Source organism: Temnothorax americanus, unplaced genomic scaffold, assembly GCF_048541705.1.
Source record: "Temnothorax americanus isolate GAGA-0224 unplaced genomic scaffold, ASM4854170v1 Scaffold31, whole genome shotgun sequence".
Lineage (NCBI taxonomy): Eukaryota > Metazoa > Arthropoda > Insecta > Hymenoptera > Formicidae > Temnothorax > Temnothorax americanus.
Window position 1 is genome coordinate 1,608,417 of NW_027509453.1, and position 25,438 is coordinate 1,633,854.

Below are 25,438 nucleotides of genomic sequence, written 5' to 3' on the forward strand. Positions count from 1 at the left end.
CTACGATCCGCGACTCTCTTTGTTTTAGAAATTAGAAGAGGATTACCGGATCCCCCTTTCAGCTGCGCTGTTATTAACTATTACCTTTTAGCCATTCACCCTCGGACACGATATCCACGAAAGGGTTGTGACGGGGGAAATTAAATCGGTTTCTCGCGGAGGTTTTGCTTCGTCCGCGCTTTTTACCGCGTTTACCTTTCGGCGAAATATCATCGTTTCGTTTTCCTTTCCCCGTGCAAAGATTATCGCGTATGAGTGTAATTATTTCCGGCATTCTCTGAAATGGTTTTTAGTAATTCGCATGTCAGGTTAGTATTGATTGGAATATTATTACTTTTGCTCCTACAAATCTCATTGAAAATTACGAGATGGTAAAAATTAATTTGCGACATGAAAAGAACAACCGATCTCAAATTATAATTTCAAATCATAGGTTGGCTAATAAGTCCGTGCGGTTTTTTACTTATATAAATGTTACTTATAAATAACCGCACGGACTCTTATTGGCCAACCCAATACCAACAGATTCTATATAAATGAATTTGTTCGTGTGCAATTATTTGTTTATACGGGTAATTTACAGAGGATACCAGCTGCATTATTTGACGTATATCGTATAACGATACCCAGTTATGGTTTGAAAACGCTTGAACCCGCGCGTCGCGTCGTAACGCTGCCGACGACGCGGAGACACCGAGTTCCGTTTTCTTGCCGGTCGACGTTTTTGTCGCGTTCCCCCCGTGCGCGCGTCGCGGGGAGAACGGAGTAGACGAGGAGAATCGACCTCCGACAGCCAACGATCTTATTATTTTTTTCACGCTCTCTCGAAAGGGGAATCGTGCGGCGGGGACAACGGCGCAAAGAAGAGAAGAAGAGGCGTCCGGGTCGACGACTCTTCTCCACCTTTCTTCGTCTCCACTTCTCTCGGATCTTCCCTTCTACTTCTGCGTTCATGTCTTCTCTTCCTCTCTCCTTTATTCGCCTCGTCGTCTTTGCGCGACCCGATAAGGTGTAAAAAGAGCGGGAACGCCGATGCCGAGGAGGAGATGCAAGTTTACACAGTTGGCAGGCAAGGTTACCTAATTATTTGTTAGCTGTCCAATGACGAAACACCTCGAGAGGCAACGTCGTGTCTCTTCTTCCTTTTTCTCTTTTTTTTCTTATTAATTTTTATTATTTACGCGTTTCCTGGCAAAGCAGGAAAAAATTTCTTTGCAGTGCTACTTATATCACGCATGATATCGCTGTAAAATGACTATATTCTCGATCACTTAATATTTAAGGGCTTAATATATGTTGCATTGATCTCTTTTAAACTTCTCTATAAATGAAAAGAAGAAAGGTGTGGAATATAGTCTTCTCGTATACGAGAAAACATCCTGATAAAAGTTGCCGTTTCTCTGAAGTATTTTCTTCGTGTATCTTGTTTCTTCATCGAAGCCTCCCCATATTATCATCCGGGCCGATCCTGCAAAGCGCTTTACGATCCGATCTGAGAACGCCATATGCCACCGATCTTGAGTTAGTCGCGCGGCGAGTAGCGAGTATCTTTCGAGATTTATCGCGACTGCATTAACGGCAATCAAGGGACGCCACCGGGCTCTCTCGTGGTCCTCGCAGCATCACCGTGAAGTTCTGAAATGCGTCGCATCAGCCGAAGATGCGTCGATCGTCAAAACTCGCAGGAGGTATAAGCGCTGTCGCGCGATGATCGATACTCGAGTCGCTGGCGCTGGCGCAGCCTCTCCTTATCAGCGAGTCGACAAACGCAAACGTTGCGTAATTATTTAATTAAATTGTGTCATTATTTGCCAGCGACTGTGCCTGAAACACAGAGAGTGGCTCGTTTATCTTATCGATATATTCCGATTCGGAGAAATTTCAATCGCGACACATTTCGTGCTCTTCGTTCGCGGATGCTGCTCTTATTTTGTGACAACAAAAAATTTATAAATAGATACAAAGAGACATTTATTAAGAGGCGTAGGCGCTTACAGATAAACATAATTTATTATTTTCTCTAGTCTTTATTATGTATATATTTTTTTACATTTAATCAGAGCATTATTGTCACGCGATATACCTTGAATTTTTGAAAGAGGAGAAAAGCCTCTTAATATAAAATAAAAAATAAGATGGGAAATTAGAAAAGAAGAGAATAACAATTGGACGTAACGTTTAAAACAGGCAAACGTTTTCCACGTGATTTTTGACGAGGGTTTCGAAATTAGTGGGTCATCGTAGTTGGGATCATTATCGGTCGAAAAGATGAAGTTTTCTCGTCGTTCCCAAAGGTGTTTCGAAAAGCAGGTATAAACGAATCCCCAAACTGTACATATTGACACTGTCGCATTGTGTCGGTTGTCATATTACATTATTTTACTGTCATTACCAGCTTCAAAATAGCGAGAATTTCTTTATATACCTGCCGTTCCTACAGGATGGTCATTTATTTTGACCGTTGACCGTTTCCCGTTGACTGTTTGTCGGCTGTTACTTTATGGCTCATTACGGCGACAAGTGTGTTCGCACTTTGTCGTCTTTCAGGTACGAACACCTTGTTACATTTACACCTCCGCTACGTTCAGCGAGTCTAATTTAATGCATTGCGCGCTTTTAACAATTTAAGAAGACGAATATGTATAGGTTTCCCTTTACATTAATAAAATACCGATTAACCTGCGCCATAAAAATTGATATTGTTCGCGCTCGCTCGTATGTTGAATCGAAATGAGATCAAGTGTCTTCAATAAAGCGGCCGTCCGCAATTGATGTCAATCGTCGCTACAATGTAACGGCGAACTATTTGGCCACATATAAACGCAAATACTTATATTATGCCATTCCTGCCATCGGAATTTGATTGCCCACTCGCAATCGTCATAATAATCGCCGGTCTTATAAACGATCGTATATATATATCGCGCGTCGTTAGGTTCGAGTAAAGTCAGGTCAGATATTAATTGGAGGCTCGTCGACAATTCTCGGTCGCGATCGACTCTTTCCTTCTTTTTTTAAACGAGCTTCGCCCGTCGTATCCGGCGCTCGGTGAGAGGAAAACTGGAACTCTCGCTCGTTTGCCAAGTGGGTTAGATTGGGTCGGGTGAGGTTAGGTAATTATAAACCTTCGGGCCAGTCGCGTGGGTACGACACTAAAATTACTCACGAATATCCGACTAACGAGGCACCTTTGGCGCCACGGAGATATCTCGTTTGTCCCCCTCTCTGACAGATTTTCCGAAATCGTGGCGCGCGGGTCATTACGGGGGCTTGCCCCCCCTGCCCCCCTGCCCCCTCGATCCCCGCGCGAGCTCGCGCGACGAAATGAAGATATTCTCGGCCGCGATATCATTAAACTTCGCCGGGCGCGGTAAACAACGCCATTTAACTTCGGGCAAAAGTTAAGCACGCCACCTTAAAATTCGCCGACGATCCATTATACAGCGGCGAGACTCGCGCCGAGCTTTTAATTAACTGGGCGTCGCGTCGGCGAGATCGGACATTTTCGAAGAAACTCGCAATAGAGGACTCGTTACAACGAAATCCGCCGTGAAATTCCACCCGCCGTCGTAGCTTCCGTCGAAGCTTCCGTTTATCCCGCACATTCGTGAATAACTTGCGCTTTTATATTGGAGCAGATATCTCGATAAATCCTAAAGAATCGCAGGATCCATCGTAACTTCCACCACGATCTTCAATCATATCTTCGTCTATAAGATACTTTTTGGCATGTGCGTGTGGATTTTATTAATAGTGAGAGATATACATTCTATATATATATTTTCTCTTTCTCCCTCGTGTCACGCACACGCACACCCACGCCCACACACGTACACACGGAAGTGATATTAATATTGTTGCCGCGGGGAATTTCGCGAACGGCGTTCCGAGTGAAACGCGATAATCGCGAATGCGACCGCGTAGTGGCGCGTCCTCGCGCACGGGGGGCCGATCCTCTTTGTCTGCCCGTCGTTAGCGCCGCGAAGCTTTTTATCTCGTTGCACTTTTCCGCGCGCGTATGCATACGCATACGTATGCACGCACGCATATCCTACCCACACGTTCTTGTTTTCCGGGGCTCCGTCCTGCTCTCCTTCGCGCTCGCGCGCTCGCTCTCTTTTCGACTCAACAAGTGGGCCGATGTTTTCGGCATGGGGCATATAGCTTGCGGACAAGAGAGGAGCGAGAGAGGAAGAGAAAGAGAGAGGAACCACCCACGCTCGCTCTTGTCGCCGATACGCGAACGTCTGCCTCTTCGCAGGCAAAAACGCTGGCCCTTCGCGTTAGGGGTTGCTGCGAGCAACGAAGGCGCTAAAAGGGACGAAAGGAATCGTCGTCGAGTGAACGAACGAGAGAAGCGAGCGAGCGAGCGAGCGGAGCGAAGCGATCGCACGGAGTAGCGCGATGGCGCGCGGAGTGGGGTCCGCGCGCGGGGCGCCCGAGGAAGGGATGGGAACCCTTGGCGGCAGGGGGGTGGAAAGGAGCCGTTGCGATCGCCTCCCCTCGCGACCGCGACGCGTCAGTCTCGTCGCGTGTCCCGTGGAGAGAGGATCTCTCGCGCGCGTCCGCTCTCGTATTCCGCCGCTTCCTCCGCAAACCGTATCGGCGACGCAAGTGAATCCGCAGATAAACCAGTGAACGTTGTATCGCTTGTTTGCGCGGATCCGTGCCACTCGCTCGCGGAACCGAAGGAGATGCGGCGCGCGCGGTAGGACGCGCCACCGCCGCCGCCGCCGCCGGACGGGTTTCTCTCTCTCTCTCTCTCTCTCTCTCTCTCTCTCTCTCTCTCTCTCTCTCTCTCTCTCTCTCTCTCGTGTGTACGTCCGCGTTCTAACCTCGAAAACCGACCCCCGACGCCATGCAGCTGGTGGAGCGACGGCAGCGATCGCGCGCGTGTGCGTCCTGACGCTCGTGCACGACGCAACGGTGATACTGGTACGACGATACGGCGCGCTCATGACTCCGCGGGTGATTTCGCCAAGGGGACGAAGATCGGTCAGCGATATCGACAGCCGACGGTAAAGGTAGCCGGCAGACCTCCGAAACGGGCGTCGCGTTCCCCTTTCGTTCCTCTCTTTCTACTTCCCTCGGTCTCTGTGCCCGTTCTCGACAATCGTGACAAGTGCGTGGTATGTTCGCCCTGACGGGGACGCGACCCCGCACCCGCACTCCCCCCGACTGTTCCCGAGCCGCGGCCTCCTCCGCGAAGCGGATCCTCGTCACGTGACAGCGCGTCCTTCTCTCGATCCCCTCCTACCCTCCTTCGCCCCACCGTCCGTCTTCCCGTGCTCCCGAGATTTTTAGCGACGATGACAACGGCGCGGGGTCGTTCGCCGCGAGACGCCGACGTCGCTAGGGTCTGACACGCCGGTGCGTGTCGATCTGTCGCGCCGCGCGCGCGCGCGCGCGCGCGCTCGAACACTCGTCGCGCTCGCGGATCGGCTCCGAGCGAGCCATCCATCGCAAGGCACGTGCGCCCGCGTTCCCCGCCCGTGAGTTATGCAGTCCAACACGATACTCCGCTCCGACATCGGCAGCACGGAGAAGCTGATGGGCAACAACAATAATCTCAACAACAACGGCTCGCCGGGGGCGGACATAATGTTCCAGATGGAGGACGAGGGCCTCACGCAGTTGGGCAGCGTCTTTCAATCGGCCTACCAGTCGATCGTGGGCGGCGGTCCTCAGGTAAAAGATCGAGGGGCGCCCTCATTCAACGATCCGATTACTCTTTGGGGGCGAGGCAGGAAGGAGACTTCCCGATTTCATCTTCGATATTATAGGGATCTGTCTGCGGGAGGGACTTAAATTATTAAGATACCGCATAAACAATTTTATTACATTTGACGCACGTCTATTTATTTTCGTGAAAATTATACTTGGTATGCAATTTTAGCGAATTGCGCTGATTCTCTGGCATTTCGAAATACGTAACAAGAAGGCACACGATTTTTCCAGATTAATTGGATCCAACCGGTGTTTGATTCGTTCGCATAACCGACGATTTTTTTCCTCAATAGACACCGCAGGAATATATCTCGTTCTCTCTTTATTTCGATATTGTTATTGCGCTCTCGTGTGGTCCGTGGCAATTCGAAACCGCCGTTTCGGACTCGTACAAAATACAATTCGTGTTCGCGTCCGATGTAATTCAATCTGAACGATATCGCATCCGATGTTCGCGTATAACGGGGAGAGGGGGAAAGAGGGGAAGCACGAAGAATCGTATATCGCGAGGGAATATCTTTCCGACGAAAGAGGCGAGCGGAACTTTCCGTGGAAAATCTAAATCCCCCTCGCGAGATCCCGGCGACGGCGCGACGTCTCGGCGCGAGAAAGACGTTTTCCCCAAAGCGGATTGCGCGTCAATCGCGAATAGGGGTGGAATGGCGGGCAGAGGGACGGGATTGGTGGGGGATCGTACGCGTTTTACGATTTTCCCCGTGCACCCGACGGAGCGTGCGGAGCACGCTATCGGCACAATGACGTCAGAATTACGTCACGATATGGCGACCGCTCTCACGTGGGCGGGCTCGTCGTCTCGTTCGGCTCGCTCTTTTTGCGAGCCCTTCTCTATCGTACAGGGTGCTCTAGAAATCCCTGCGTGACCCCGCGCGGCGCGACGAATCTCTTCTCCCCTGTGAAATTGACGGCGACCTTTCGCGAAATATCGGACGCATCGAACTCGCGCCGACCGCTCTAACATCAATAAATTGCGATGGTATACGCGCTAACTTTCGAGCTGATTTGAATAAACGACGGCTTGGGCCGTCTAGATTGCGACCTAATATGAGATCCTTGAATGTCAGAGGGCAGTCGACGACGCGGGGTTTAGCTGCGTATTGTGTTTCGGGGAATACTTTTCCAAATCCGATAGGTCGAAAGACTCCGGCACGGAATATCGCGCTTCCTCGAAACTAGAACGGGCGATATCATTCCGCGGTCTCTCGAGATAGGATAAATCCTACATCCTGTCGAGATAGCGTATCCTTTCTTCCCGCGCTATCGACTTAGTATTGCTCGCTCTAGTTTCGCAATGTAATCTGCTCGCCTTATTACCGCCCGGTCTCCGCGTATATTTTAGGCGTGTTGTATCGTCGGCCGGTGGCTCCTCTTGTCGTTAAAAAATAATGAACTCAACTCGTCCGGGTCGGTTTTACGAAAATGTTATAGTCGGAGATGAAAGAAGACTCCTCGAGCTGGACAGAGAATATACACCGTTGCCAAAATATATATACGCGCTTGGCATTCCGACGCGACTCGCGGAGCACGGTGGCGCGATAACACGACCGGCCTGTAAGAATTTCGCGAAATCAGAAATTCACGAGAGCGGAGGGGGGAGGGAGAGGAGAGGAATATCGCGCCGGGAATGCTGGGACTGCAGTAAGAGGGCTGGGGGGTAAGAGGGACGGGAGGGATGATGTCTATTCCGACATTGCGAGTCAGCGCGTATATATACGGCGAAGTGACTCATCATCCCCGCATTGTTTCGTTAAATGGAATTTCTATCTAATTTAAATGCGGCTTAGCTAGAAATAATGCGATTATGCGTTAGCTTATTCTGTTTGTTAATCTCCTTTGCACACCATTGTTACCCCGTCGAGGCTTGGCGAGGGACACGGGCGGCGGAGGGCGATGCGAGGAAGAGAGTCGGAGAGCGCGCTTCCCCTCCCTCTCGTCCCTCTTTGCGTCCCCTCTCTCGCCGACTTGCCGTTTTGTACGGCACTGTACATTATTTCAGTACAGTCTACACAGCCGCTAGATCCTCTCTGGCTTATGGACTGTTCGCAGCGGTTCTCCTTTTCGACCTGCGACTGCAAATTTAATCTGCCTATCCGTCGGATTTTCTTCCCTTAAAAGTAGGATTATTCTATAGAATATATAATTTAATATATTTGGTGTTTTTTTGTGATTTAGAAAAATTTTGTTTTTTAACTGACCTAAGAATATTGATTACCACGTACAAATGAATCGCGTTGATAATAATTAATGGAAACTTGACTTAATTGTTAATCTCATTTTATACTGCGATATAGTACGTACCAAGTTCGCCGTTTCCTAAATTGAATTATGATGGGCGATAATGCGCCAATTAAGCCGGGAGCTTGTAACGTTACTGAAGCACAAAGGAATCTAATTTAGTACTCCATTTTTAGAATATCGGCATTAGGTCTAATGGCGCGTTCCGTAATTACTTATTTCTGACTGGGTGACCTTTTTTACATCGTCTCGGGCTTCGGGACCGGCTCGATCGGACGACTTATTAACGCTAACGGTACAAAAGCATTGTAATTATGCCTCTCGCGTTATACCGAAGCAAAAGACGTATTTAATGACGCAAAGCGTTACGAGACAAATGAGATCGAGTAGGTCACGCATTTGTGTTGTGTTAGATCGACAGCTGTCGGTCCATTATTTCAGTATCTTCGTCGTCAATTTCAATTCGCTTAATTGCCGCTTCTGTAGAAAATAAAACGAGAGACCCGTAATGACAAATCGATGGAATCGTAACTACGGGACTGTGTTGCAAATTTTAAGTTTTAAACACATCGTTTTAAATATCGCTAGTTGTTAAAGCACTTAAAAAGGAAATTATGTCAATTATATAAAATTAATGAATGTGAACTAAACAGATAAAATGCAAATAAGACTGTCACTTTTACTTGCGTTTTAAGTAACTTTTACAGCGTAAATAGTTACTTGAATTAGATCTTGAAATAGATCTTCGTCGATCCTTTTCCCTTATAGAGCTTTTTTTTAGTAGAGCATCACGTCTGACAATCTTAATATTTGCAACTTATTTCCCGCGACTGTTTTGACCGTGGAAACCCGCGCTTCTCGTCGTTCGTGCGAGAGAAAAGTACAACGCGGTGCGTTGCTACGAGAATTCCCAGGGCTATATTTCGCGGAAGTCACTCCGGATTAACTGCATTAAAGTTTCTCCGCGGCTCCCTTAAAATATTGCAACGGCTTAAACGTTTTTTAACGCCGAAACTTTTGCCTTCCTCGATTTATTCGAGAGCGAAATTATCCGTTATTTACCGACGAGAGAGCGGTAGGAAGGAGGGCGGTGGTGGAAGTGATCTCTCTCTCTCTCTCTCTCTCTCTCTCTCTCTCTCTCGCTCGCTTGCTCGCTCGCTCGCTCTCTCTTTCTCTGTTTCTCACTTTTTTCTTCGCTTCCCTCATCTCTCGGCGGCGCTTTCGTGTGTCTGGCGAAACCAGTTTTTGATCGCGCCGGGTTAAGGGCGGCCATTTCCGGTCCGCGCGCGCCCTCCTTCTCTCCGTCCCTCTCCGCGTCCCTCATATCCGGTACGGCACTTGCAACGTTTTAAACCCGCTGCTCTCTCTGGTACACTCGGACGACCTTTTTTTTTCTCCGAGAGCTTGTCGGGCGTAAAATCTTCCCCGACGCGGCGTCGGGACGGCGAGGGGGGAGACGACGGCGCTCGAAAAATAGGCAAAAAATCCACCTTCATTATGAAACGTTATTTTTCTTTACGTCCGACTTAATTAGCTCGCCGCGTCCATTTTGGGGTATTACAATGCGCGGACCCGGGGTAACCCCGGGCGGAAATTAAGTCGCTCGTGCTGTCGCATGTGTATCACTTCGATGGATTAAGCTGCAATGATAAAGTTCAATTCAATTTTATTTTCGCCACGCGATTTTATGCTGACCTTTAATTTTTTTTCTCTTCTCGAAAGGAACTTGACCATGCATTCTCGAAGAAATTTATGCGTATATCCTTCGGTTATAATAAGTGGATACGTGCAACAGACGTTTGCATTTATCCGATCGTTTTACGACGTCGCGCTGAGATCTGCCATTTCTACGTTATTAATGAAGATTCATATTACGTGCTTCGCCGCGATGGCGCGTTTCTCTATAAGCTCGTTTCAGCCGGATACAGAGGAAGATAGAGCTAAGAAAAATAACACACATCTACCTCGCCGCATAATAAATGACTTGTCATAACTGCTTCCATTTTTGCATAATCCTATCATATGGATTAATGAACTCAATTTCTTCGTACTTCCACAGCCATGACAATTTGGAAGTCGTACATATGATCCTTACGTATCCGTCGTCTCTCGTATCTTTTCGTATAAAAATTCGTATCATTTCCAAAGTGAACGATTAATATGCGGGATAACGTATATGCATATCCGGATATTTCTCGAAAACGAAGCTGCAGTTCGGGGCGAAGGGGAGGAAACGCAAAAGCGAAAGTGGCCGTCGATCGCGGTGGTCCAGCGGCACGTACGCCCGCTTCAATTAAGATGAAAATTTGAGAGAATCGCGCGCGCGTGCAGGCCGGATCGCCGATCGGCGAGATCGTGAAAGCCACCGCCGTCGTCGTCGTCGCTGAATCGTCGTGACATTCAGCGTTTTACGAGCGGTCCACGCGCGGCGATCGTCAGAGAAATAACATTCGCGCGCGCGCGCGCGCGCGCGCGCTCGTTTTGGAGGTCGGTATAATTGCCTCGAGAAAGAGAAAGAGAAAAAAAAAGAATCAATGAAACCGATGGGTCCGTTACGTCGCTCCGTTTCACCTGCCTTCCCACGGTGCGCGTTACCGGTGCGACCAAATTTACTCCGAGTAAAATATGGTGGCCGTGTCGATGTTGCGCGTGTATATCGGTCGCGCGTGTAAATGTGCTATATCTGAAATTCCATCCTCCGAAACATTCTTGTGAGTTAAACCGAAGTAATCGATAATATGAACTCTAACGTCGAACGTAATTCACTTAAAAATTACACGCAGATATATGGCTCTTAGGCTTTCATTCGATTTCCTCGCTGCTTATTGCTTTGTTGCGCTGCTGAAAAATGTTGGCGACGGCCGATGAGAGCCACTGATCACGCGAGTGCTAGGTTAAAAGCGGCAATGAATAGAATTGATATAAATGGGACGGCGACCTGGCTTCGGTCTCGAAGTTGATTGTTTTTTCTTTCCCCTATCGTCGAATTGGTCGACAAGTGCCACTTTATTATCGCAGCGAGTTCATTACCGTGCTTTTACCGAATCGTCGACACGAGTCGATTAAAGTAGGTGAATTTGTGTCCGCGAAATACACATTAGCTTATATTAATGAACATTAATCAAGTAATTCTTTACTTATATTATCTTAATGAAATTTTCTTCAGCCTGCCATCAATCATTATTTTCTTACAAAATTGTTATTGATGATCCCTCGACCCTCGTGTATTTATGACACGAGATAATTTAGAAAAAAGTTACGATAATTCGGCGTGCGCGAGATTCGATAAAAAAATTATAATGTTACTCTTGCGAATTTTGTAACATAAATTGATATATTTTTTCCACTGCAATTATATCTGTTTACGAGATATATAGTCCTCTGCGGTGAATGTTATCTAGATGAGATGAAAGAGATGAGATGCGCTGACTGTATATACTCTCGCTCGCCGGAGGACCGCGGAAAGCTAGAAACTAGGAGTCGCGGAAATTCCATGACGGCGGCAGTTCCGGTCGATCGTCGCCGCCCGTCTCGTAATCTATGGTTGGGATTAGCATTAGTACCCCGACGCACGTATGCGTAACCCATATGATCGTGCTTGTAGCTACAAGTTGCGCGCGCGCGTGACCTGCTCGTATACACACGCCGAACGCGTATCCTGCTCTTCTCTCCGTCTGTTTCTCTCTCTCTCTCTCTCTCTCTCTCTCTCTCTCTCTCTCTCTCTCTGGCGCGCGCACGCGCGCGCGCATAGTTCTCCACAATTTGAAGCACAATATATACATATATATGTATACGCGCGTCTAAACAGATACGATAGATACGGCGGTTACAAACATATTCGCGCGCGGCGCGCGCGAGGTATAATTACACGCGGCCTAGAGCCGTACTAATAGCGGTATCCTAGGACCCTAACACACGTCCGCCGATATAACCATTGCTGATAACCATTATCCCCGGGCTCTGTTTGCGCGGATACGTCGCCTCCGGGACACGCGTATACTCCGCACATACACACGCGCACGCACACACGCTCGCACGTGCGTTGTTCCTCTGTGCGCGCGCGCGCGCGCGCGAGAGCATGCGTTCGCCTCGTATCTACCGTTATATATGCGTTGCGCATATTCTGTGTACCTGCCTAAGTCAGCATACGTGTATGCGTATGCGCGCACATACGAAGCGCGCGCGTGTCCGTGTGAGCATATTTGCGAGTGTGCGCGCGCGATCCTAATGAAGCCGCGCGCTCTGCGCGATTATGACAATTAGCGCCGGCGAGGTCGAGCGGTCGAAAAATGAGAAAACAAAGATCGCGTCGAGATCTACCGGCGGCCGACGATCGCCGACTCCGGTTCGCGCTCCCGTTTGATGTATATTTTCGGTCGGCTCGCGCTATAAATGCGGGAACGCATATAATCGTAAATTAATACCCGGGCAGTTACGGCTGCGACTCTATTCCGCGTTGCACTCCGAGCGTTTATAAAGTATTCAAATACCCTGTCTGCGCGCCCGCTTTCAATTCCCGATTAATTTCGATGAAACTGATGATCTTTCCGAGACCCGGTATTATATTTTTAGTAAAATTTATAGAAAGGTTGCTATTTATTAAGAGTAGATATAATCCCTTTTTTTTCTTCAAAATGTATCTATTGTCCCAATGCATCATACATGACATTAACACGGTATAAGTACTGATGTATTTGATATATTTGAGCAACAGAACCATATAATGATACGTCTGTAAATTAATATCGGTTTAGATTTATTCTATAAAAAAATCATTATTTTATATTTTATATCTAAATGATGAAGAAGTACCTTCAGTTCTTCACCATTGGTATCTTGTGCCAATTTTTAGCGCACGAGCTACGCCGGTCATCGGATGAATACTTGATGCCGAAACTTTACTTCTATTAGTTTCTTTCGTACTCGTCGGGCATTTATTATAATATGTATACCGGCGAAGTAGGGCGGCAGTACGCAAGCTAAAGCTAAAGCGATGACTGAAAACGCCACCATTAGGAAGTAACTACGCGGCGCCGGATATCTCGATTATCTTCCAACAATCATCATCCTCCCTCTGAACAGGCGCGGGTATGCGTTCTCGAAACGCGCTCGTGTACATACACAAACGCGCGGGGATATACACGCGAATACGTGCACATGCATCCGTGTGTACGCACACATACGGACGCACATTTCCTCCGTATGTCCACCGCGGGCGCAATATAGCAATACGGCACATACGAGCCGCATAACCGTGCGCCTATGTGTCCCCGTGCGTGTGTTTGTATCTGTGAGTACTATATGGACACCATATATACGTCCGATTATTAGTGTGTCACACACGCTTGATTTGGTAGCGGGCTTATAACGCCCGCTATAGCGCCGAGAGGCGCCAGCTGGATGTGTTTCGAAACATAGCCCCCCGACATATCCGCCAAACGCGAACTTCCCTCTCGCGCGTATTCGCCCCCCCCCCCGATCTTCCGCCGATCCTCTGTTCGCGCTGATGATGATGACGTTGATGATGACGGGACTTGCGACGCGACGCGATGCCGCGCTAGACCGCGATCGAATAATTGAGATTTTCGGGGGTAGTATAAAGCTTTGCGAGAACAAGGGGATATCGAGCTTCGGGTAAAATACTCGACTGAACTCCTGAGATCGTGTGCTTGATCGAGTTTTCTTTAATATACTTAGTATATAATCATGCGTAATAGCATAAAAATTAGAAATTAGATATCAATTCCGATTATTTTTTTACTGCATTATCTACTACATTATTACATACATTATTTTAGCGCAGAGGTGATAATCATGAATTTTATATTAATGAAATAGACCTCCGCGATCTTGTAATTGAAATTAGACACGGCGTACAGTCGTGCGCGCATTTTAATTATCATTCGCAACGGCACGGAATTTATAGTCATGCTAATTGTGTACGGCGTCAGTATATTGATACACATCGCGCGACGGCTTGCACGATCCGCGTGCGCCAATAACACAGCGTGGAGAATTTATTAACATAGTCGTAGGACAGGGAATACGGGGCCGTTTATAACGGCGTAGCCGAACGGCCGACGCAACGGAATTAGGCGGCGCGATTAGCATTTCCGCCGATGGCCGGTGGCTGCGTGGACCGCCGACCGCCGATGTGGGTCTCTCTCATCTTAATATCGTGCGAGTGGGCGTCGCCCGTGACGACATGACGGGATAGTTCGATAGTCTGTCGTGCTCAGAGATTTTCACGCACTGTCGGCCGGCCAGCGGACGCGCGAACAGTGGAAACATACACACGAATCACCGTGCCGTAATTACACGCTCCCCGTCCGTAAGATATGTCTTCTAATAACGGTCCCGTTCTCTTTCTGTTTCAGGTGAGTTAACAGTTCCTCTCTCCCATCGTGTGCCGATTAGTAGCCGAGAGCGCTCGCCGCGCCGGTGAGAGATTTACGTTTATATTTCTCTGTTGACGTTTTTTTTTTCTCGTATATATATCCCCTAATTATAACGATCTTTATCGTGAAATTTTTAATTTCACGCTCTTTTAATTTTCATCTTAATTCTATCATATCTGATTTATAAATAGCATCTATAGTTTAATGTTTCGACACAAATATCCGAGTAGATTTAACACAATTATTTACATTTAATCCCTAAGTTGTTAATTAAATTATTCTCGTGCTAATGAAGTTAGATTAAGAGCGAGTCAAAGTGTAATTTCGGGGTTTTCTGAGACTCGAAGAGAAATACATCGAATCGAGAACTCGAGTCGAGCCAGCGAGTAGCGAGACGAGGGGGAGCTACCGTGAAAAAAATGAAAAATAAAGACGCGTAGGGACCCGAGTCCGCTCCGGGGCGAAAGAAAACGATGGAAACATGGCGACTTTCGGGCCATATGGCGTTTACGGGTGCCCAAGCACCGTAAACTTTCATGGACGTAGTCTAATCTCTCTTTCTTTCTCCCTCTTTCCCCTGTCGGCCCTCTTCCTCACGAGAACAGAAGCCTTAATCAGCGACCGCCAGACTCTTAAAGGATGACGAGTGGTTTCGGCTGAAAGTCACGGAGCGAAGGTTCTTCGCCCTTTGCGTGTCTAGGTCGGGCTCGCATTGTTCGAGAAACTATTTTATTCCCCCGACTCGTTCGATCTGTGCTATAGATCTATCTCGCCTCGTTCTCTATCTCAATTTTCCTCCCTTTCTTTTATACGATTGCACCAGATTCTCTCCGTTCGAAGCCTTTTAAATTTTTCCTTGAATTCTGTCTCTAGCTATTCGCGATAAGGAAATAACACCCCTATCAATCACAGCGTGATAGACCGCATCGATCGAGAATAACGGATTACGATACCCGCGAGTTCTAACATGGCGTGACGCGCGAGCGTATTGCGCGAAATTAACGCTGCAACGTCCGATTAATTTCCATCGCACGTTTTCCGAGAAGACTACCGACAAAATCCCCCGCCGAATATCTAAGTCGGCTAAGAATTATATGCGAAAGCGTCTCCGGCATTAATAAACGTTTCAATCGTTACCCTAAAGTTTCTCCGTCTCTCTCTCGCGAAGCGCGCACATTCCGATACGTACACGCGGTAAAATACACAATGTCCCGATTCATATGCGTACACACAACATCCGCGTGTGCACGCGCGCGCGCGCGCGCGCGCGCACACACACACACACACGTACACGTACACGCACCCGCGCGCTGGTCGCGTCTACACGCGGGCATTCTTGCCACCGAAACGGGCTTCACCTTCGACCCGAGGGATCGATCTGCATAGCGGGTAGCTCTCGCATAATCGCGCAAAACGCGCCCGGCGGACATGCACATGCAGGCGGACGACCGCTGGGTAGGACCGTAGGAGCGTTTGCATGCATACAGATACACAGGTGTGCATGCGTGCGTGAGTGTGCGTGCGTGAGTGTGCGTGCGTGTCTAGTGTGTGCCGCAGCTCCATAACGCGAACATGTTAGCCAGGTTAGGCGTCCCAGGGAGGGTAAAGCTCTCTCTCCCGCTCTCTCTCTCTCTCTCTCTCTCTCTCTCTCTCTCTCTCTCTCTCTCTCTCTCTCTCCTCCTCTCCTCTTCTCTCTCTCTCTCCTCTCCTCTCTCTCTCTCTCTCTTCCCTCCCTCCCTCCCTCCTCCCTCCTCCTCTCCTCCCCCTCTGTACGAGATAGAGCTTAGATTAGGTTGGTTCGAGCCAGTTCCGATTTTCGTGCTGATCTAGCGATAGATCGTGCCTGTTCCCGTGCCTGTCTCCATCTTCTACACCCGCAATCTTCGTAATACCTCCGTCAAATTCCTCGTTATTATTGTTTACGATTATGTCATAATTATGGCGCTACCCCTCGCAGCGATGTATCTCTCGCCTTTCTCTGTAACGGTGTTAATTAGGTATAGTGTTTAGATTAACGTTGATATAAGGGTTGGGTTTAGCAAACTTAATTTTTAGGAGCTTGCAGTTTTGACGTAAAATATAATCAACTTTCTTACGCGAAAATATTCGCGGTAATCGAACTTCTCGACAAACATTTGAGTTCCTTAGCGTAATTCGTAATTCGCCGTTTTGCATTCGCAAATCCAATTATCTTCGGATAAGATAAAACGGCGGGTGTTGGTACGAGTTATATTGCATCGGGGTGCATCGGGGCCCGGAATAGAAGCGCCTATATACGAGCCAGTTTCGATTTCCGCGGAGATCACGCGGTAGATCGTGCCTACCTCCGTGCCTGGCCCCCAGATTACTTCCCGGTGATCTTCGAGCGCGAGCGAGTTTACGTCTCTACGAGCGCGCGGCTCTTGCCGTTGTTGTTGTCTGTCGGCGTCGCCGCGCTCGCGCCGTAGGAACGTCGTGTATTCAACGGAGTCCGAAACTTTTCGCGACTGTGCCATGCACACGACTGACGAGGAAGTCACGAACCAAGTTTTACCTCGAGGGACGCGTTTAGCACCGTTGCCTCGCTCGTAAAGTACGTTCGTATCCACGGCGATTTTGCAACGGCCATTAAACAGCCGTTGAGCAAACTGATTCTCAATTCTATGACGATTAGTTCGCCGGAATCGACGATGCGAATCTCATCGTTGGCGCGTATAATTTCAGCGAACTCGTAATCGATTCCGTCAAAATAATGAAATATTTTTGTCAAGCACAAATATGGATATCGCATATCGCAAGATCTACGAGATATTACACAATCTTGATCGCGAGTGTCGTTAGCGGGGAGGACGAGGGGGACGCGTCTCTCTCAATATATATATAGGTATATACGCAAATATATGATAATTTTTTAGTAAATTAAAATAATGTCTATATATGTGTAACCTGAAAATCTTAACAAGTTAAACTTTTAAACTGTATAGTTCTTTTATTTTTTTGCTTATGTATTTATAAATATTTTTTTTAGTCTTCAAAGTTCCCCTTAAAAATGTATAGTTAACGGCGCCAGTGTCTTGATATAGATCGTCAGGAACGGCACCTGGCTTTATCGTTTCGGGAAATTTCCAGATAACAAAATGCTCTTAAACATCGCGAGTTTCCTGAAACTCACTGTTTATCTTCATCTCCGATGTAGATCTTTGTTTTCGAGGCGATAACTGGCGATTCCGAATCAAGAGTCTCGTGCCGATCCGCGACATCTGGTCTTACGAGTGACCAAAGAATTAACTCCGCTCACTGGAATACGCGATAAGATAAATTTCTCCGCACAGTTGACTTGGCGAAACGAAACGATATCCGCGATAGAAATGATTTCTAATGCGACGTGGATACGCTATATAATACCTACCCGGTGATGCATCGGAATAGACATGCAGCCACGTGTACGTCGCTCGCAGGCAAGTTCGATCGATCGTTCCGGGATTACCTTATAGACAATTGCTCGCTCTCGCGGACTAATTTCGCGAAATTGCATCGTTCTGCATCGCCCAAACGATAATTGTTGTCGATAGATAGAGCGATTCCGCGACAAAGACTCGGCCCGGCTCGATTTCGCGAGGTCGATCCCGCGCTATACCGAGTGGCGAGATAAATCTGCCGCCGGTCACTTCTCGTACGCGAGTTGTCCATGGCGACTCTACTATAAAATTATTGACTTTTGCTATAAATACCGTTTGCATCGCGGACTATAGTCGACGTACCTTTGAGATAGCGATTTTTCACCTTCGAGCGATTCTTTCCGACGTTGCTACCAAAGAAGTTTGCTGTATATACTTCATAAAATGATTGCAGTAAATTAAATGATAATATGATAAGATAAAAGAAATTATATAAATGTATTTTATTATTTATTTTATTGACAAATTTGATCGATTTTTTAATGGAACTTTTGCACACCGATATCGCTTTTGATACAATGAAGAATTTCAAGAGCGTTCGAATTGAGGTACTGCGAGGCCTCATGTCGAGAGTTCAACGTTCCTTGAACTTTGACCAATCGACACGCAGCTTCCTCTCCTCTTCACGCATTCTTACTTTTCCGGAGACACGGATTTTAATTCGAGCCGCGTGACCGGCCCCTTGAAATTCGATCCGAAATTACGAGACATGGTCCCCGTTCCGAGTTCCGGGCCAGTGGCAACAGGATGAGTGTGAGGAGGGAGCCCTCTTGCCTCTTTCCGCACAGGAAAGTTCCATGGAATTATGGTTTCGTTGGTCAGAATTATGGTCGCGCTCTGCGCCCGTGACCGGGGGTCATTTCCTGAACGTCGCGTCAGCATATTCGTTCGTCTTCTCTCTCTCTTTTTTTCCACCACGCGCACCGTTTCTTATTTTCTTTTCCACGTCCCTTTTTTAGATTCTCAACAGTCCTTAATATACCCTTACTCGTCCATTCCCTCGGACGAGAGGGCGTTTGAGTGAGAGTGCCTCTTCAACGAAGAGAATTACAGTTGAAAAAAAAGCATGGAAAAAAATGTAGTCCTCCCGCCGCAGGAAAAACTGCTCCCTCTCGGATCTCGATGATATACACGGTCTAGACCGGAATGACTTGGCGTCGCGACGCCGCGTACGTTTCTTTTTGCGAGCATGATTTGGATGATAAATCGTTTACCGATGTTGAAAGAGCGTGTACCGAACACGGTGAAGGTTAAAACTGGTTACCGATATGCATTACCGGCGAATATGGAATCGGTTTATGAAAATCAATTCGAAATAGAATAACCGATAGCTTTCATTACAATTCGAAGTAGTAGCAAACGTGATAAGACGAATTTTGCGACGAATGAAGGAGTATCTAAGAAATTTGCGATAAATATCTCACGATGTTTAAGAGCATGACTTTCTCGCCACTTTTTTCCGTACTATATCTTTGCATTGCATTGTTAAGATAAGCATAATGTGATCGTGATAGGAAAAACATCCGAACACGTCAGGTTTGCTGCGTGGCTCTCTTGACACAGGTGTGCCCAATTCGGGCTTGTCTTCGACTCTATTGACGATCAAATTGTGCAATCAGTAGAACGTCTCACCGCTCATCTTTAATTACGAAACTTTTTACTATTGCTTAATAAAATATTTTTAGCTTCGTAGCCATGGATAAATATTAAAATTAATTCCACACGTCTACGGTATCGAAAGTCAAGTTTAAGTATATTTTCCAATTCTCAAAGCTTGCGAAATCTTTCTGCAGTATTATATTTCTTATTACGCTTTATTCCCTTTTTCTGTAAAAAGTCCCAAGGATTGATTCGAATTAATCAGAAGAGCCTTAAACACAGTATCATTGTTTCCGAGGCGTAATTTCATTATTATTGCGGGTAAAACAACCAGATTACCAGCCGGTCGAAAACTGGTTGTACGTGTTTTTTAAAAACCCATAATCCTAGGTGGAAGGACCTGCTGGGACACAGTGTGCCGTCGCACAAATTTGTGAACGAATGAACGAAATCCCTGACTCCCCGTGGCTAGCTCACCCCCCGTGACTATTGTTTCCGATTCCAACGTGGTGCGGCATTGCCATCATTCTCTACCTGTTTCGGAAAAATCATTCGGATTTGCCCAGATGTGCCATCCAGGCGAAGTGGATTATTTTCACGGTTTTCCCAACAGCGGGATCTTCCGAGGATTTCCGGTTATTTCGTAAACGCACAATTAAATGTATCTCGAGAAATTGATTGTAATCTTAGGGCAGATCGGTTAGATTAACGTTAACCGAAAGATAAGAATAATATTATAAATGGTCATTTCAAGTTGTCGCTATCGTGTTATCAAACGTCCCGGTTCTATAACGTAAATTTTCGTTCTACTTGTGCTGCTATGAATTTTCGAATTTAATATCGACGTTCTGCATTTAAATGTATTTTCGATTCCGCTGTTATCGATTGCAATTTTGAGCACGTTATTTACACGCGTATTTGTTATTGTTCATATTTATATTAATATTGACAGAAGAGCATAGTATTTGCGTATACGCGTGCTTGCATGCACACGCACATGCGCGCGCGCGCGCGCGTGTGCACGCGATGGCAACGTGAAACGATGACGATGCGCATGTGCGCGTGCATTCACGCATATATGCGTGCTAACGGCGCTTACGCATGCGCATACGTCGTCTCCGTAGCAGCTGTCCGCCAGGTGCGTGGCACCGTCGACCAATCGGAGGCCTCCCCTTGACCAGGGGGTGCTCAACCTTTGGCGCGTCCTCAATTACCTGCGTCTTATCCTGCAGGGATATAGCCTGCCAAGGAGGCATTGTCCATAGGAAAAAATAAATCCGCCCTCGCGAAATATTCGTTCGTGTGTAAAGAAATAAGAAGGACCATCGATGTACGGTGAGATTTTTATAAATACGTATCGCGGGACGTTGACGTGTAACGGGAGTAAGTAAAAGCGTTGCTCTTTGTCACGAGTGCGATTTCGTTTGCGAAATGCAGAAGGGCTGCAGGTGTCGAAAATTAAAACATATTTTCAGAGAGTAATATTTATTAAACTGATTTATTTTGTTAGTGTTTTATGGAAAGCACTCATAATTCAGAAAGAGAGAGATAGATAGAGAGAGAGAGAGAGAGAGAGAGAGAGAGAGAGAGAGAGAGAGAGAGAGAGAGAGAGAGAGAGAGAGAGGATGCTGAAATTCTATATTAAAACCATAATTATTATCGCAACAGTCATTAACATGAAATTATGAAATATTTAACGAAGTATAACGAAAGTTCGATAACGCAAACATTCATCTCGATGTGTCTTGTCTAATTATAAAAAAAATATAATTATGATGGGCACCGAAGATTATTTATCGCATGTAGATTATTTATTAAACTACTAACAATTAACGGCAGATTGCCGATTTTTCTAATAACGACATTTCTACTTTTATCTATGTAGCAGAACCGAATCGTCGATTCGCGGTCTCTCTCTCGGCGCCATTCCTTGCCTCAATTCTCGGCATCGCGCGGTGCAAAGTGTTACCGTTAAATAACAGCAATAGCCGCAAATTGCTGGCATTAGACGGCCGATCCATCGCGCTCGGGGAGAGCGCGTAATATTCGCGCACGCGTCTATGCACCGGCGCGCTAGGCTGCAATGGGTCGCAGCAACGGCTGCTGTTGCTCCTGCTGCTGCTGCGCCTGCCGCTGTTGTTGAGCACTTTTGTGACGATCGCTCGCGGCGTTTTCTCTCCTCTCTCTTTTTCCCTTTCGGGCGTGCACGCGATCGGAATCCGCAGCTGTACGAAAAGTCATTTTCGTGCCTCGCCGTGGACGGCCGTCCACGTGGCCAACTTGCGAAAGCGAGCCCACTCGAGGAAATCCGCGCGCGCGTACGGATCGCGCTTTGCGAAGTTTGAGAAATCGGTGCATACGGGAGCGAGCCATTAAAGGAGATCGACGCCGCTTAACTCTCCGTCCGTGGCGAATTGTACCGCTCGCCGTGACAATGGCGCACCGCCTGCCCTCCCCCCTTGTCGACGGGACTATAAAAGTGAAATAGAAACCGCGGCGATACTATCGGGTTTGCGAGTTCTATCGTACGACGCTACGTCGCGGGTAGTAACGAGCCGCGATTTATTAGCGCGTGCGATCGTTCCCGTCGACGACGTTGCGTCACGTTCGTCGACGATTCCAAATTGCTGCATCGGATGGTGACTTTGATCGATATAACGCTGCATCGCGTCGGTAAATTGGGCGATTTGCTATACGGAATTGAGGAAATGTATTTCATCGGCAAAAATATAAATTATAAGATCGGAACTGAGTAGTAGAATAGCGTAGATCTATACTTTGTACTTTTCTATATATATATATATATATATATATATATATATATATATATACAAGACAAAAAATATTCAATAAATGACAAAATAATAGAAAGACGCTATTATTTTGTGTGACATAGACAATAGAATATATATATTAGTTAGAATTGTAAGTCATTAATCGCATTATGGTAGATTCAGATTATAGAGTAATTAAATAGGAAGTAATTATGTTGAAAATGATAAGGAGCAAGAGAGATATAGAATGCCAGATAAAAGGAGCAAGTGTGTTCTCGCATTTCTTGATAATATAATAGGAGTTTGCCGTTTAGGGAAAACGTCGGCTCCTTTGAACCGCCCGCGCAGGATCGCCGGTGATTTGCCGCGGAAACGTCCGTGGAAATGTCGCGCACGTGCATTGCGAGATATATCCAGTTTAGGCCACCACCGCGCACAGAACGATTAATGGCCGACGGATGGAAAACACGCCGGGACAGAAAGGGGCTCGGCACCGCGGGGAAATGACATTTTCCTGCGTCTACGCTGTTTAACGAAATGCAAACTGTGAGAACGGAAGGATTGCGGAATCACATCGCGATACGCACTGTTCGCTGTTCGCCTCGGTATTTAGCTCGTTGCCTCGCGTTCCGTATCGAATGCGGCAAATTGAACAATGTACGCTCGAAGGATTCGTTAGAGGCGTTGAAAATGTCATTAGGAGAAAGCCAAGTAGCTAGCACGTTGTTGTTCGACCCACGATTTTGATTAATGAGAAAAAGTATAATATTCAATGAACTGAATCACGCTGCGTTTGGCGCACGTATGTGTATTTCATGACACTTTGCGACTTTAATTTTAATGTCAAAGCTATTATAACTAATTGTCGCAATCAATTTCTCCTTATATGTTCATCGACAGCTTTCGTCCCTATAGGATTATTGAAATTAAAGAATTGTTTATCTCGCAAAGGTATTTCGATATTCCGAATATAGAACATCGAAATTTTGACAGGACACACTTCTACAACGAGATTTCGATTAGGAGTGCATTATTGCTTTACGCACAGGTCGTTTTCGGCGTAATCGGCGCAATTCGCATCTCCGTGCGATTTGCACCGTGAAAATCGCTCGGTTTGCTATCAAACGATCAAAACGTTTCGCGCATCGTCGACCATAGCCATCAGGGAGATTAATGACAAGCTTTGATGCGTACCAGCAATTATTAATTACTCGCATTACGCGACGCCGCCGGACTCGACGTACGCACCGTATAATGCTCAATCGCGTTAACTGTTAGCCTTAATGCACCAGGAAATGAACTTGCCTTCGGTGATCACGTGGTATCCATTCGACGGCCCCATAATCGACTGTTCGATGATATCTGTATCACGCATGGAGGAGAGGACGATATATGAGGCGTACAAGATATGTATATTTTAATTTTATGAATTAAAATATTTTAAAATTAAAAACTATTTAATTTAGAAATTACATCAACTGACCAAAACCATGGTCAAAATTAATAATGTCTCGATATTGATCTGAAAAAAGTGCTGTGTGAATCCGACAAACCAAGTTGGCTCACAGTTTTTCAATGTTCATATCGGAAAGACGTTATATATATTGCCAGTCAGGTCGATTTAAATTACTTTAATTGTTTAATTTTATGCTTTATTAGTCGAGATATCTACAGCTGAACATTAGAAGTCGTACTGGGGAAGAGAATAATATAGAATTCATATTGATATTTTGATTCCAAAACACATCGGTTTTGTTCATTTCTCATTTTTCGTATTTTATCCATTTATTTTTCATATGCTTCGTCAACGATCGGTTCGCTTCGCATTTCCGGTTGTCATAGCATGCGCATAAAATATAAATACGTACCACTGTCTATTACGACACGAAAGGACGTTAACGACGGGGTTTATTCGATTCCCAATTGGCTGCGGGATATATTACGTAAATAAGTGACGACAAACTGTCACTCAAAGTGCGCCGGCGTTGTTGTTGGAAATTAATTCGCGCATTGTGCCATCCTTTCGCTCGAGTTACGGTGACCGATCCGCGCAACCGAATGCCGGGATTATTCAGCAGGCCGCCATTTAATCGGGCCTTCTTAATTAGCGTCCAATTATTTTATCCGCGGCTACTGTTACCTACTGCTAGAACACCGTTGCCGGTCCGTGAGCACTTCGGGCGGAATCGGCCGATGAATTATTTATCGCACGTTAGACGGGTCAAGGGTACTTTACCGAGTCTACTTCGTGCCAAAAGCCATTAGCTCGAGATGATTGTGGTAATTTCTCTCCTTGGCTTGCATCTTTTTTCGATCGTGCGTTTCTTTCGTATTTTCGCTTTTCCCTTGCCGCGGGAAAAAATTTCCCGATCTATCGAAATCGATCTTTCGGAAGATTTCAGTATCGCTTTTATGTGTTCCTTAACGTATGTGCCATTAGATGAAATAGTGTTAACGACAACTTTTGATTTATAGTACTTCTATTAGTTCTAAATTACATTGACATAATACTTTTACTTAAAGTGGGAAAAATAACTTGAACAATCATTCGCTTATATATATCGTCGCTTGACAATTTAATAATGTATGCGATGAACCTCGATCAGTTACAGCATTCACCATTCGTATATTCTGCTCTCTTTTGTAAGACAACCGAGTACAAATGGAAACGTTTTTCTTATCTTAACCGGGCCGGTCCGTTGCTTAAAACGTCGTTTCCCGTCCGACACGTTTCGAGGTCGGAATCGATAAGAGAATCCTTTCTCCGGTCCGTACGTGGAATCCCATCAGGATTTCAGCTTGGTGTCTATATACCCGGTGTCCTTAGGGGATTCGAATAAGTACGAATGGACGACGATGCCAAGGAGAATCGTTCGCGGCCGCCCCGAGGGGGTTGGCACTGACTACTTGACTGACAACCAATTATACGAGCGAGTTGGTCAGGCAGCCGCCGTTTATATATCGAACGAAAACCTCCGGATCTCCTTCGGGTTAATCTCGACGAGGGGGATAGGGAGAATGTCTTAAGGAGGATTATGCGTCGAACGAAAGAAGGACGGTCACGGCTGCATGCGAGACACGGAGATTTCTGAATGCGTCGAAAAAGAATCCGGTGATATTTATTGATCTGCGAGCCATTTGTTTACGTAAGACGGGATTAGGGTAGGGTAGCCACGAGGGTAACTTTGCGTCAGATCGGAAATAAAAAGTCACCTGATAGTCGCGAGAATTAATCATCGAACAAGCGGAG

The 25,438-nt window shown here is 46.5% G+C and overlaps 1 protein-coding gene across 3 annotated transcripts in view; it reads left to right on the plus strand.

Annotated features, from left to right (window-relative positions):
* The window catches only part of LOC143901023 (transcription factor 12-like), a 117,955-nt gene that overhangs the window by 36,423 nt on the left and 56,094 nt on the right, over positions 1-25,438 (plus strand). For 2 of the 3 annotated variants that reach the window (XM_077412948.1, XM_077412949.1), the window contains exon 1: positions 4,536-5,688. The exons of the other annotated variant lie outside the window; for it this stretch is intronic. In XM_077412948.1, the coding sequence (XP_077269074.1) occupies positions 5,500-5,688 (189 nt within the window). In that variant the 5' untranslated portion in view covers positions 4,536-5,499. Of the gene's footprint in view, positions 1-4,535; positions 5,689-25,438 lie in introns of those variants that run through there. 3 annotated transcript variants of the gene reach the window in all.